Source organism: Echinops telfairi, unplaced genomic scaffold (genome assembly GCF_000313985.2).
Source record: "Echinops telfairi isolate 266 unplaced genomic scaffold, ASM31398v2 ScPeMD7_7412;HRSCAF=8450, whole genome shotgun sequence".
Classification (NCBI taxonomy): Eukaryota; Metazoa; Chordata; class Mammalia; order Afrosoricida; family Tenrecidae; genus Echinops; species Echinops telfairi.
The window spans coordinates 12457134-12470694 of record NW_022111312.1 but is presented as its reverse complement, the minus strand read 5'-3'; the positions used below and the strand labels follow the sequence as shown (position 1 = coordinate 12470694).

At 58.9% G+C, this 13561-nt stretch overlaps 2 protein-coding genes across 2 annotated transcripts in view; one reads left to right on the top strand and one right to left on the bottom strand.

Annotated features, from left to right (window-relative positions):
* Positions 1–280: 280 nt before the first annotated feature.
* On the top strand, positions 281–9971 carry RHOF (ras homolog family member F, filopodia associated). The gene is made up of 5 exons (XM_004709593.2): positions 281–440; positions 661–748; positions 7544–7653; positions 7728–7862; positions 8687–9971. The coding sequence occupies exons 1-5, from the start codon at positions 309–311 to the stop codon at positions 8846–8848; spliced, it is 627 nt and encodes a 208-aa protein (XP_004709650.1). The 5' UTR covers positions 281–308; the 3' UTR covers positions 8849–9971.
* Positions 9972–10958: 987 nt separating this feature from the next.
* Positions 10959–13561, bottom strand: part of TMEM120B (transmembrane protein 120B) — a 38371-nt gene continuing 35768 nt past the window's right edge. Inside the window, exons 9-12 of the mRNA XM_004709592.3 lie at positions 12616–12708; positions 12128–12192; positions 11850–11918; positions 10959–11558 (exon numbers count right to left, since the gene is read on the bottom strand). Of these exons, the coding sequence (XP_004709649.1) occupies positions 11445–11558; positions 11850–11918; positions 12128–12192; positions 12616–12708 (341 nt within the window). The 3' untranslated portion in view covers positions 10959–11444. The remainder of the gene's footprint in view (positions 11559–11849; positions 11919–12127; positions 12193–12615; positions 12709–13561) is intronic.

Here is a 13561-nt window from a genome sequence, read left to right as displayed (position 1 = left end):
CGCCTGCCAATCCCGGGCGCCCGGCGTGCGGCGGCGGAAACAGTCGAGTCTGGCCGGCGGGGGGCGCGCCGTGACGCTTCTGTGAGGGGGTGGTCTCGGCTCTTTGCAGCGACAGAGCACCTCCTTTTGCAGCTGCCTCCGTTTCTCGGGGCCTGGGAGCTGGACGCTCCAGGCAGGCACGCTAGCAGAAAGGACACTGAGGCTGGGAGGCTGGCCCGGGGGGACCGCCCCCTCCAGGCCCCTCCCCCGGTCGCACCCGGGCAGCCCCAGCGCTGGGACCTGGCGCCGCCAGTGCAGCGGGCTCCGCTATGGATGCCCCCGGGGCCCGGGCTCCCAGGGCCGGCCCAGGAAGGAAGGAGTTGAAGATCGTGATCGTGGGCGATGGCGGCTGCGGCAAGACCTCGCTGCTCATGGTCTACAGCCAGGGCGCCTTCCCCGAGGTGAGGCCCGCCGTGGGCTGACAGGTGGGCTGGGGGCCGCTGGGCCACCCTCAGCCCTCTGTCCGATCCGGGATCTGGAACGCCAGGGTCCCCTGAACGCGGACAGGGGGCCTCCACCCACCCCGGGGCGCCCCCTCGGGAGTTCCAGAGCCTAGTGGGGTGAGGGTGCACCTGGGCCCCGCCGGCCCCAGAAAGACCAGCCCGACCCCTTCTCCGGCAGAACTACGCCCCGTCCGTGTTCGAGAAGTACACGGCCAGCGTGACCGTGGGCAACAAGGAGGTGACCCTGAACCTCTACGACACGGCAGGTGAGTGCGTCCGTACAGGGGTCCCACGAAGACGGATTTCCCCCTGGGGATCCCCACCGCCAGCTTCTGGGAGGGCCCAGGCAATCTCCCCGTCCCTCTGGACCCCCTATGGGGCCCCATCTGTGAAAGGGGGTGTTTGGGAGTGCTGAGTGCCAGATACCCCTCCCGTGGCTCCAGAAAGCCGTGGGCGATGCTCCCCGTGGCGCCAGCATTTCGTGTTCCACGCGGGGGTGCGTTGAGCTTCTATGGCAGCGGTTCTCAACCTGTGGGTCGCGACCCTTTTGGGGAATCAAACGACCCTTTCACAGGGGTCGCCTAATCCATCTTGCATATCAGTTATTTACATTACGATTCATAACAGTAGCAAGATTTCAGTGATGAAGTAGCAACAAAAATAATTTTATGGTTGGGGGGTCACCACTACGTAAGGAACTGTATGACAGGGTTGCGGCACGAGGAAGGTTGAGAACCACTGTTCTATGGGCTGCAGCTTCTAGGATTCCTTGTGTGTCGCTCTGAGCCCTGGGTGCAGGCTCCAGGACCCTGGGGCTTTCCAAGATTGGATGGGCTGAGGCTCTGTTGAGGGGTCTGGTTCCTCCATGCTCGTTCCAGCCCATGGTGTAGCATTCGTGGCTGCTGTTCTGGTTCCCACCAGGCAGTGTTAACAGAACAGAGGAGGGATCCCAGAAAGATCATGGCCACTGCAGGTTGAGAATAAGGTTCTGTGTGCTACCTGTTGTGCCTAATGCAACAGGGTTCTGCTCACTGCATTTGAGTTGGAGGTGTTGGGGCCACAGAGTCAATTGGGGGAACTGGGGGAGCCTCCATTTAGTCCCCAGTCCCCTCTGGGCTGAGCCAGTGCTGAGGAGCAAAGGTCCCAGGTCCCCAGGTGGGGCTCTCCCAGACTCTGACTCAGTGTTTAAAATGACCTGGGTGGAACCACTTCTCATAGGGCAGCCCCTCCCCTGACAGACAAGCTTTGTTTGTGGGAGGTGGGGGCCTCCGCTCACCCTGGGTTGAGCCTTCGTCTAGAGCTTCCCCTCTCCAGCTAGACTGCTGCCTGGACATTCCCTGGGAGGATCCGGAAGGGGGCTTCCCCGGCCCTGGACCTCTCCTCCAACCTGAATTTTGACCTCTTTGCTGAGCACTGTCTTTGCCCTGCCCCATCCCATCCCATCCATTCTCAGCACAGAGCCAGGCTCTCTGCTGCTACCGCTAGCAGTCTGGGAAAGTTGGAGGAATTCCCAAGGCTGGACTGGCTGTGCTAAAAGTGTTTGGGGCACTCTGGCTCACATGTGCCGGACACTTTAGGATGAGTGCTAATGGGTCAGCTGGCCCTTGGCTCTCCTAGGCCACTGGGAAGTCAGGGGAGATTTCTCTCCTGCCTCTGCTTCTACTCTGGGGTCCGGGCTGCCTGCCTGCCCGCTTTCCCCCTTCCTCCGCACCCCATCAGACTGAGAACAGGGCCTTTTTGGTCTCAACCTGAGAATGGTGTGGAAAGGCAGCATCAGCCTAGGTGGACAGGAGACCAGGTGCTGGGTATGAGGAAGACTCGGCTTCAGAAGCACTATATGACAGAGGCAATTGGGGTGTGTGGGGGGGCTCCTCATCACCAGAGCCATGCGAGTGTAACACCCTGGTCCATGATGCCTCCTTCCCCAACATCCTGCCTCAGCATTAGCAACCTTCATGCTACCTCCCCTGGCTGTGCCCTTGGCGATGCCTGGGGCTGTAATCAGGGCTAGCCCGGAAACACCCCCCCTCCGTTTTCTCAGCTCTGTGGTGACATCCACCTACCTGGCAGGGCTCCTCCCAGCAGCAAATGAGCTATGCTGCCTTTTGAGCCTCAAGGAGCTCAGGGTGGAAGGGGCTGGCCTCAGAAAGGAGGGGAGGAAATACGGCGGCCTCCTGATGAAATGGCTGGCCAGTGAGCCACAAGCGGGAGAGACCTCGTCATTCCTTCCACTGAGTATGGCCCAGCCCCGTACAGCGGGAGCCTCCTGAGGGGATTGTTGGGTGAACCAATGATGCATCTGCCTGCAGGAGACACTGCTGGGGAGGGTCCTGTGGGAAGCAAGGTGGACAGCTGTCAGGAGGACATGGCGGATAACCAGACAGAGGGGGGCATAGCTGAGCTAGAGAGGAGTCTAGAAGAGGTGGCTGTAGGAGGTTCTAGAACCCTCCAACCCAGCAGTGACTAGAGCAGAAGGGTTTGTCCACATGCGCACGCATGCATGCGGCTGCCCGGGTATGTGGGACGCAGGGCATACAGAGCCCCTGGCGCTCAGAGGTGAGGGGGCGGAGGCTCTGAACACTGCAGCCCTCAGCCTCCCCTGCAGGGCAGACACCCTCCGAGGCAGGAAGTTGTGGTGAAGACTGAAGTTTCCTGGGCCGAGGGGAGGTGGGGGTAGAGGGGAGCATTAAGACACCAACTAGACACACAGTTCCTCTGGGCTCTGGGGTGGGGTCCAGGCTTGGGGGTCAACAGGAGGGGTTGCCCCCTTCCTAACCAGAGGCGAGAACAAAAGGAAAAGGGGGCAGAGCATGGCTAACAAGTTGGGTGTCCTGAGCCAGAGAAGTGGAGAGCCTGGAGACCTGTGGGAGCCACGTGTGTGGGTCAGTCAGAATGCGGCTTTCCTTCTAGTTGGGGGGTGGGGATGGAGGCTGACGCAGCCCCAATTCCTACCTATGGGGAGAAGTGCAGGTGGGTGGGACCAGCAGAGCCTGTCAGAGTGGGTTCCTCTTCTGGCAGCTTCCCCTTCTCTCACTGCCTGGACCGCTCCCTTGACCAACGCCCATCTGGCCAGGAACCACCTGCCTGTCTTGAGGGTACCCTTCAGCAGTTTGGGGACCACTGTGGCCTGAGGGCACCCTTTCCCTCCTCAAGCCACCTCTGGGCTTCAGAGACTCCAGGCCCCCCAAGAGATGGCTGCTGCAGCCAAGTTCCACCCCACAGAGGAAACGTGGGGTGAGGAGAGCCCGAACTTCCGCTCGTGCTCCGCCCCTGCCAGCCTCACTGAGGTGGGTGGCTTCGAGGTCCAGGGACCTTTCCTTATGAGGAACAAGTGCTTCCTGTGCACACCAGCTCCGAGACTCTCTGGGCCTCCTGAGCTCATCCAAGAGGTCAAGGTGGAGTCCAGTGTCACTGTGGCAGGTGGCTGGGTCCCCTAAAGCTTGGTGGCATGAGATAGATCAATTGTCTTTCTATGGCCTTTCTGGCCATGGTCTTGTAGCTCTCACCAAAGGATTGGGGGACACTATGCAAATGAGGTGCTCGTGGCCCACCAAGGGGATTGGACAGCTCGCTAAGAATGCGAAATGGTTGGGATACTCTTGTGGGCGTGGAACTCTGCAAACAGGTGTATGATGCCCTAAAAGAGGGGATTGGTCAGTTTTGCTGCCCTGCTAGGCATAAAATGAGCCAGCCCAGGGGCAGACAGGGAGACATCCCTACCATTAAGAAAACATGAACCAAGGGTGTCCTTTGGACCTGGGTTCCCTGTGCTGAGAACCTCCTAGACCCTAGACAGAGAGAGTGAGTTGTAACCCTGGAGACAGCAAGCAGCAGTGGTCGCAGAACCAGGAGTCTGGCACCAGATGGTACAGTGGGCTTCCGGGTCCACAGAGTGAGGCAGTTACAGTGGGGTATCTCCAGGCAGATCTAGGTGCGCTGACCCTCAGAGCTAGAGATCTGAGTACCTTCAGGTCAAGGCTCGCTGGTGGAGTGGGTGCCTGAAGGCCCTTATTGGTGGCTCTGAGAAGCTTTGCCTGAGCAGTGTTACCAACAAGAGGTTCTCCTGACTGAAGAACTGTATCCTGAGTGTGTCTTGGTCTTGAATTGTAAACCCGGAACTCCCCTAGTCAACCCCGTAAGTGTTATGTATTACCCCAGCTCCCTGTGGTGACTGTTGTGAATTCTCAGTCAGCAGAGGAGCATTGTGCTGGTGGTCAGAACTGACCATCTCATAGGCATCAGCTTTGGGCTGCTGTTCCTCATGCTTAACACACACACACACACACACACACCCTCGGGAAGTGAGAACTGGTCAGGCACCCCCTGAGCCATTTCACACGTGGCATCAGTATAGTTACACTGGGGGTTAGTAATAGTATCATTGTGGGTCCCCCAAAGCTTGTGGGTCCAGAGAACCCAGGATGACTGCCTCCCCCCGCCCCGCCCTCCACTGGGGCTCGTCAGTGAGGCTTGCTCCCTACCCTGGGGGTGGGCTGGGAAAGCTGCCGCCTGTAGGTAACTTGCAGGTCGGTATTTTGAAGTCATAGGGATCCCCCTCACAGGGTTTCCGAGGCTGTCACCTTTAGAAGACCAGATGGCAGGGTCGCGGGTTTGAACCACCAACCTTCCCGTTAGCAGCTCAGCACTTGACTGTAGCACTGCCCACCAGGGCATTCAACTGGTCCTGCTGGGAGTCCTTTGTTATTGAGAAAGCTTCCCCTTATCTGCGTGACCTTGGGCATCTCACTCACTCCACCTCTCCCTGCGCTGGAGTTCCAGTATGGCACCTGCTGAGTTGAGGCAGGCAAGGGCCTTCAGTCAGCTGATCTTGGCACTGGGGACTTGAGCTGGCATGCCAGCCGACCTTGACAAAGGTCCCCTTAAGCCTCCGCTTTCTTGGGCTCTTAGGGCAAAGAGCTCCACTCCACACCATGGCACCTTCCCCACCCTGCTTACCTGCGGGGCAGCTGTGGGAATCAATGCAGGGCCCCTCGGCGAATGCCCTTGTGAAGGGCTGCGCAAGTCCCCACGGCACACAGGGCCGGCAGCTGCCTTTCATTCACGCTGGTTGGCACATTGTCCATTCCCTCCAGGTGCCTGTATGCCAGGTGCTGCTGGACCCCAGGCGGCTGCCTTTTTTGGGCGAGCCGCCAAAAAAGAGGAAAGTTATCGTGTTGAGGTGACATCACGCAGTGGTCCGTGCGCTGAAGGAAAGTGAAACCATGGTGGGGGTGGAGCAGAAGCTGAAGGAGGCTGTGGTTCCCACCGAGGGCCTTTGTAGGTGGTGCCAGGAGGCGCACCCTTTCTGTCGCGACCTGAAGTGGGGGAGTGTTCTAGAAGCGGGGACCACCCACCCAACCCTTCAGCAATGCACTGAAGTTCTGCCTGTTGGGGAGGGGACGGGAGGCGGGTGGCAGTCGGCCCTCCTCTGGCTGCCTCTGTAGCAGTGTCCATCTTGCAGCCCCCTGGCGCAGGGCTTAGGTTTGGTTAGGGTTAGGGGCAGGCAGACATGGCCCCTGCCCTCATGGTACTGTCTGGGGTAAGGGGACAGACGGGACATAGTGAGGTGGTGAGGCCACGTCTTCAGAGAGACTTTGGTCCGGCAGGAGTGAAGGGCAGACTCCCCACTCCCAGCGCCACAGGGAAGGGTTCAGGACGGGCTCCAGTGAGGCCCTCCTTCTTTATGCTGTATTGGCTCCTGGATCAGTAGAGGCAAAAAAAGGACTCGGTGGTGCCATGGTTAAGCCCTGGACGGAAAGGTCTGTGGTTCGAACCCAATAGCCTTGGAAACCGCTACATAAGGACTCAACGGCGGGGCTTGCTTTGGGTGGGTTTAGTGGGGAGGGTAGCAGAATCCAAATGTTGGATCAGCCCAGTGTTGATGCGTGAGTGTGGTGGGAACACCGTCTATCAGTACGTGTGCTAGGCAGGCCTGGCCTTGGAGCTGACCCTCCTTGTGATGGCCTGTGTGTCAGGGTAGCCTGGTGCTACCTGTGCTTTTCAATGGCTGGTTCTCAGATGTGGATCGGCCTTTCTTCCCAGGCACTTTTGAGGGGGTCTTGAGTGTTCAGCCTTTGGGTTGGCAGTGGGGGACCCAGGAACAACTCCCCCCGCCTCCCACTTTTTCTTAAGAAACACTGACCCATCAAGGGGCCGAGGTCGGTGGCTCAGAGCTAATATGTGATGTATGGATTTGGTCTGGATTGGGAAGGGAAGTTTGCACAGAGACAGGGTACATGGGGAGAATGCACAAACTCTAGGAGACCCTGGAAGTCTGAAATGGTCAGTGTAGAAGGGTGCCCACACCGCTTACAAAACCCACTCTTTTTTTTTTTTTAGTTCTTTTTTTTGTTTGTTTGTTTGTTTTTATAAAACCCACTCTTGTTCTAGCTCAGCCACCAGTGGGTGCTGGGAGGGGCCCTGGCCTCCGGATTCCTAAACTCTCCCTTGGGGGCTCCAGCTACAGCCAGGATGACAGCCAGTGTCCATGGGGAGACCTGGGCTTGAGGGGTGCTGATGGGGAATGCGAGAGAGGAGTGGGAACACTGGGCTGGGAAGGGGCCTAGTTGGGGAGCTTGGGATTAGAGGAGAGACCTGGGCAAGGAGGGGTCCTGGGTAGGGACTTGGGACAGGAGTGGGGGCATTTGGGCAAGGAGGGGTCCTGGGTAGGGACTTGGGACAGGAGTGGGGGCATTTGGGCAAGGAGGGGTCCTGCATGGGGAACTGAGGACAGAAGGGGTAAAGACCTGGGCTGCGGAGGGCCTTGGCATCCCTGGTGGGGGATGCCCTGTCCACACTGGGCTGGGCAGTCTGGCCCTGGAGCCTGCACTTTGAACCTGGCTTCCGGGCAGGGAGCATCCACATCAGCAAGACACATAGCTTTTCCAGCTCCCAGCACTAACGGATGGCTTTCATTCCTGGGGTCTCTGCCACCTCTCTGCTTCTTAGTATGTATGGCCCCCTCCCCGGGGAGCCCCACAACCCTTCCCATCCACACAAAGGTCGTGGGCTGTGGGACGGGCAGGGAGCGCCCTCCTGAGCTCTCTGTCCTCTGCTTCCAGGACAGGAGGACTATGACCGGCTGCGGCCCCTGTCCTACCAGAACACCCAGCTGGTGCTCATTTGCTATGACGTCATGAACCCCACCAGCTATGACAATGTCCTCATCAAGGTGAGGCCCCCTTCCTGGGGTGGGGGGCCGCCAGCAGCCCCCCAGCCCTGACAGCCCATACGCTTCCCCTGCAGTGGTTCCCCGAGGTCACCCATTTCTGCCCGGGCGCCCCCATGGTGCTCGTTGGCTGCAAGACGGACCTGCGGAAGGACAAGGAGCAGCTACGCAGGCTTCGGGCCGCCCAACTGGAGCCCATCACCTACATGCAGGTGGGCAGCGGGCATGGCGCGGGGACACTGCCCCTCCCCTGCCTCCCACCGTTGGGGCGGGGAGCCCGAGTGGTTTCGGGGGAAGCTGGAACAAGGGGCTTCTAACAAGGACATTTAAAATCCTTCCTAACGTCAGCCGCCTACACCGGGCTGAGCATGGCTGCCTCCATGGAACCCTTGCCCCAGCACAGCGACTCTTAGTGGCCCCCTTGACACTGGGGCCAAGTAGCGGCCCAGAGAGGCCCGCAGCTCGCCCCCCCCCAGACCTGCCCTCTAACCATACCCCCAACAGGCCCTGCTTCAAAAGTAGCCCCCCCCCTCCCCCCAGTTACAGGCAAAGCTATGCATGAGGCACTGGAGTCTGGAATGTCCCATGACATCTACTTGCCTAAAACCCAGGGCTCTCTCATCAACTGCTCCACAGGGGTCCTGAGACTACAGAGCAGGCAGCCCCATCTTCCTTCCAGGGAGAGGCGAGTGGACTGAAACTGCCAACTGTCCACTGGGTACCCTCAGCACGTAGCCCACCATGCCGCCTGCGAATCTAAGGAAAAATGAATTTTAAAGGGACTAATGCACATGTTTAAGATAAAGCTTTAAAACACAAAACAAAAACCTTGTCGTGCCAAGCTGAGATGCCTCACCAGTACTTCCAGAAGTGAGGCGGGGTGGGGATCTAGGCAGCTCTTCCTAATTTCACAGGCAGGTGAGGACCCTTCTTGGTGTGCAGCCTAAAGCTGGAGGGGGCCTGGAGGCAAGGACCTCACAGGGGTGGGGAGGAACGCCCCACTGGGTACCCCTCACACTTGTGCCTCCCTGCCTAGGGCCAGAATGCCAGCGAGCAGATCCGGGCCGCGCTCTACCTGGAGTGCTCCGCCAAGTTCCGGGAGAACGTTGAGAACGTGTTCCGAGAGGCTGCCCAAGTGGCCCTCAGTGCCCTGAAGAAGGCCCAGCGGCGGAAACGGGGGTTGTGCCTGCTGCTCTGACCCATGTGCACCTCCCTGCCAGGACTGACAGGGCCCAGGCTCGGGCCACACCCAACTCCCTCACAGGGTTCCGGAGTTGGTATCTGCTACCTGTGGCTGGACTCTGGGGTCCCAAGGGAACCCACTCCATTCCCGACAGGGACTTTGGACTATAGTCTCACTTCCAGGCTTGCCCTGGAGCCGGGGCCCCGTGGAGGATGGGGCACGGGGTGCTCCGAGCACATGCTCTGTGGGGTGGGCCCCCTTTGTGGCTTCCACCTGCCAGGCTGGGCCCCATCTTTGCACATCGGTTTATGCTTGAAAGGAAACCCGGCGGGCGGGCACGCAGGCAGCTGTGGGCTCTGCAGGCCGCCTGCTCCCCGGGCTCCAGAGATAGGCCCAGCTGTCTCCTTCTCCTCCGCTTCTTCCTTCCTTCCTTCCCCCAGGAACCCGGGAGGTGGGGCCAAAGCCTATCAGGAATACACAGAGCACAGAGCCCAGGATGGGGCCGGGCAGGGGGCTCCCACAGCGGTACCACCCACCATTCCCCTGCACAATGCTGGGCACCCAAGCTCCTGGAGAAGCAGTCTGGCAGGCAGAACACCCCCTCGGTCCCTGAGTAAGTGAGCCCTGCCCCAGGACTCCTTACTCCAACCCCAGTGCTGGGAAGTCCAGGTGAAAGGATCCTCCCCGAGAGAGACCAGGTTCTCCTTCAGGACTGGCCCTTTACTTGTCAGCAAGCTGCACCCTGGCCAGCCAGCCTCCACTTGTACCAGGATGTGGGGTTCTAGAGCTGAGGCCCTCCTGGACCCAGAGGGGCCTCCCCCAAGATGGAGCGTGGCCCCAGGTAGCTCCTGCCCACTTACCCAAGGCTGAGCTCCCTATGACCTGTGCCCGTTGAAGCCAGGATGGAGAGGGAAGGGGCCCTCTGAGTGCAGCCCTCACCTGGGCCCTTGCTGGGGGTCTGAGGCCCTCCCTCAGGGGTCCCCAGAGTACTTGGACCAAAGGCCTCTGATTCCAGCAGAATTCAAGGATTTCTACATGCAGGATGGCCTGGGGTAGGGGTTAGCAAGCTCCCGTCGGGCCTGTGTGTCAAATCTGGCCGCTGCTTGTTTTTTGTGAATAAAGTTTTATTGGAACATGACCACACTCATTCATTTCTGTGTTGCCAGCCTGTCCTTACCTGGCAGCTGTGGAGCCTGCACAACCTCAAATATTGACCACCTGGCCCTTCTCAGAGGAGCCCTTGTGGCACAATGGTTATGCATTGGGCAGCTAACCCTTAGACCAGCAGTTTGAAACCACCAGCCGCTCCATTGGAGAAAGATGAGGCTCTCGACTCCTGTAAAGAAACTCACAGGGACAGTCCTACCCTGCCCTACAGGGTCACCATGAGCCAGAATTGGCTTGGTGACAGGGAGTTTGGTTTTTAGTTTGGCCCTTCTCAGCAAGAATTTGCTGGCTTCCAGGCTACAGCAAACCTGAGCGTCCCAAGGGCCAGGCGGTGGCCCAACGGTGGAGGTGAAGGGGCGGTCAGATCTCACCCGCAGGGGCGGGTCTGCAGCAGACTAGCAAGGGCAGCTCAAGTCCCAGCTGGCTGGAGCCCGACTCCCACTGCCTGTGTGCGGGACTGTCAGGTTGCCGCTCCCGTGGAGGGAAAGCAGATACTGACTGGGATCTTGGGTGGCACAGGCTGGAGACGAGGGTAGGGTGTTCAAACGAGCCCACTGGCTTCTCCACTCTTGTCACTGGATGCCAGGTGACCAGACCTTTCCTGGCTCCTGAGTGTGGCCTCTTGACTCCCAAACTCCTCAATATTCCCGGACCTCCAAGGCGGAGGGTTGGCGCAGAGAGTAGCTGATCTCCATCCATGACAGCTGATTCCTGTCAGCCTAAGGGTCTTTGTTCAGCTCCCTTCATACTCATGGCGAGATTTGGAAGAGGTCAGCTGAAGGGTGAGGGTCAGGAACCCCCATGGAGCAGACCCAAACTTGCAATGTCCTACCTATCCACGGGCTGGAGTGCCCTCTGGTGGGGACACTCCGTAAGAACACCCACCCTTTATTCTAGGAGGCCTCTTTCCTGGCGAGGAGGGGAGACACAGGAAGCAAAAAGAGAAGGAGACACAGACTGGTGGTTTTCTGAGAACTTAAATAACCCCAACATGGCAGGCGCTGACAGCAGAAGCAGCATGGCCCAGGGCAGGGTGCTCCCAGGACGAATGGGGGGCACCATTCACCCCTGTGCCCGGGACCCCGTAAGTGGCAGATCGGCGTAAGTCCAGCCCTCACCTGAGGGGCTCAGGAGGGTGGGCAGAGGGGGCTCCCTGAGGCGTTAGGTCCCTCCCCAGGAAGACTGGCTCAGGCCGAGGGGAAGGCCTCGTGTTCTGGGGAGCTGGGGGACCCGGGATTAAATATGCTTATAAATATGGGGGCTGGGTGGGCGAATACTGCACGGACAGGCTGAGCTCCCACTTCTGCTCCTGCTCCCGTGACTCGGCCTGAGGCCACTGCAGCCAGTAGTCTCAGCTGAGGTCCTCTCGGCAGCGGGGTGCTGACCAGAGTCTCCTGCAGTCCCACAAAGTCCAGGGGCCCCGGGGGCGCCTGAGGCCCATGGCTCATGGCTTCTTGGTCTTGTTTCTGTTCTTCTGGAGTTTGGTGTGCACAACTTTGAGTGTGGTCAGGAAGTTGCCCAGGAACAGGACGAGGAATGTGAGCGCCAAGACAAACACCTGGGGGGTGGGGGGCACGAGAGCAGGGGGCATAAACCAGATGCCTCCTGTACCCAACACGAGAACTCCCAACCACAGAGCCTCCCCCTCCCCTAAAGGTCCTTCCAGCAGCAAGGAGACACTTGAAGGGGAAGGGGGTGTGGTCCTGAGAACCAGGCAGGGCCTGGAGGCCCTAGAAGTAGTCACCAGGAGGCCAGGCCACAGCCTCTCTGGCGCTAGATGGGAGCAAACCACTGAGAGATTGTTGTTCTGCTCAAGGCTCTCCCTCCCCAAAGCACCGGTCCCCCATACCTGCCATTCTTGGCATTCCTCGTGGCTGGAGAGCTCAAACAACGTGAAGGCATTGTAAAGTTGCCAGAACTGGAGAGAGGGGAGACAGATGCTGCTCACCTGCCCTCCGGGAGGCTGCCCCCACCCCACTGGCCCAGACAGTGATGCTGGAAGCAGGTACTTGGGCGGGCGGGTGTGGGCTATGCTGCATTCCTTGGCATCCCAGGACCCAGAAGACTGAAGGCTTTCTGTCACCAGGGACCTCCTACAACCCCCCACCCCCAGGCCAGGGCACTCACGTGACCGCAGAAGAGGAAAGGCAGGAGGAAGGTGAGACCCCGCCACATCCAGGACTGGAAGCCTTCTGGGGGAGGAAGGGCCAGGGAAGGGCACAGTGAGGGACAGGCTGCTCCAGCACCTGCCAGCCACCTGCAGCCCTGCCAGGCCAGGTGGTGACACCCCAGAGCGTGGGTGACAAATGAAGTGACAGAGTATGTGCAAAGCGCTTGTCCCCAGGCCTGCAGCCTCTTAGGCATCAGGTCACCATGCTCCCCACTCCTGGAGGACCTGGGGGCAGGCACTGGGTTGTCACTGCACCGGCTCGCTTCACCACTCAGGCAGTGCCACCAAGAAAGCTTAGCAGTGACCCACCTCTCCACATCCCCCCAGTGCCCACCCACCGATGCCTCAGTCCTCTGTGCTGTGCTCCTACGAGGTTGGAAGCCCAGGATGGAGGGTCGGGGTGGGTGGAGTCGAGGGAGCCTGGCATTAGGGCCCTGCTACTCACCCACCGTGAGGTCCAGGTGGTTCCGCTCCCCAAGGGCCCGCAGGCGGTACAGGCAGCCCCGCTGGTAATAATATTGTAGGAACTGGACGCAGCCTGCAGGGGGCGCACAACACCCGTGCTAAGGCCTGGGAATCCCAGAACGCTGTGCCAGGCTGCTTTGCTTGAAGCATTTCCTAAAACCTCTCAAACCTCTCCCACTCCCAAAACACACACTCTCTCTCTCTCTGCGCCCCCCTCCCCGTGATGATTCATCCTTTACCCTACGGGGCGGCAGTTCTAAGTCTGGATGGTTTAATGCATTACACAAGCTCAGCCATCTCAGGACCAGAGCTGAAGCTCACGGGCTGCCTCAGACGCGCCGTGGACACTCAATGGGCGCTGTGTGCCCTGCCCAAACCTGCCAGAGCATGGAAGGTGGTGTTCAAAGACCAACAGCAAGCTCTAAGCTGAGCTCTCATCCAGGCAGCTGCCCCCCAGGTGGACTCAGGTGTGCAGTTGGTGCTGCTCCAAGGGGTTTTCAAAGCCAGGAACCAGCAAACCAGCGGGCAGGGAGGGCCACGGCCACCCTTTCAGGTAAGTGGGCAAATGAGCACTTTCCCCTCTGGATCACCAGGTACCTCCAAATATACCTTACCTGGGTTATATGTACGCATGTATATATGAGTATGACCAAAATATACCTTACACAGGTTATATGTACGCAGTATGTACGAGTGTGGTAAAAATATACTTTACATGGGTTATATGCACACATGCATGTACAAGTGTGATAAAAATATACAGTACATGGGTTATATGTACACATGTATGTACGAGTGTGGTAAAAATATACCTTACGTGAGTTATATTTATGTACGAGTATGACCAAAATATACCTTACACAGGTTATATGTACGCATATATGTACAAGTATAACCAAAGTATACCTTACACAGGTTATACGCAC

What these genes read in the sequence shown, in the direction of transcription:
- RHOF (XM_004709593.2), top strand. Translation starts at nt 309, where the DNA reads ATGGATGCCCCCGGGGCCCGGGCTCCCAGGGCCGGCCCAGGAAGGAAG. An exon ending in ATGACAATGTCCTCATCAAG is followed by an intron (nt 7,654 to 7,727) that starts GTGAGGCCCCCT and finishes CTTCCCCTGCAG; the next exon opens with TGGTTCCCCGAGGTCACCCA. An exon ending in AGCCCATCACCTACATGCAG is followed by an intron (nt 7,863 to 8,686) that starts GTGGGCAGCGGG and finishes CTCCCTGCCTAG; the next exon opens with GGCCAGAATGCCAGCGAGCA.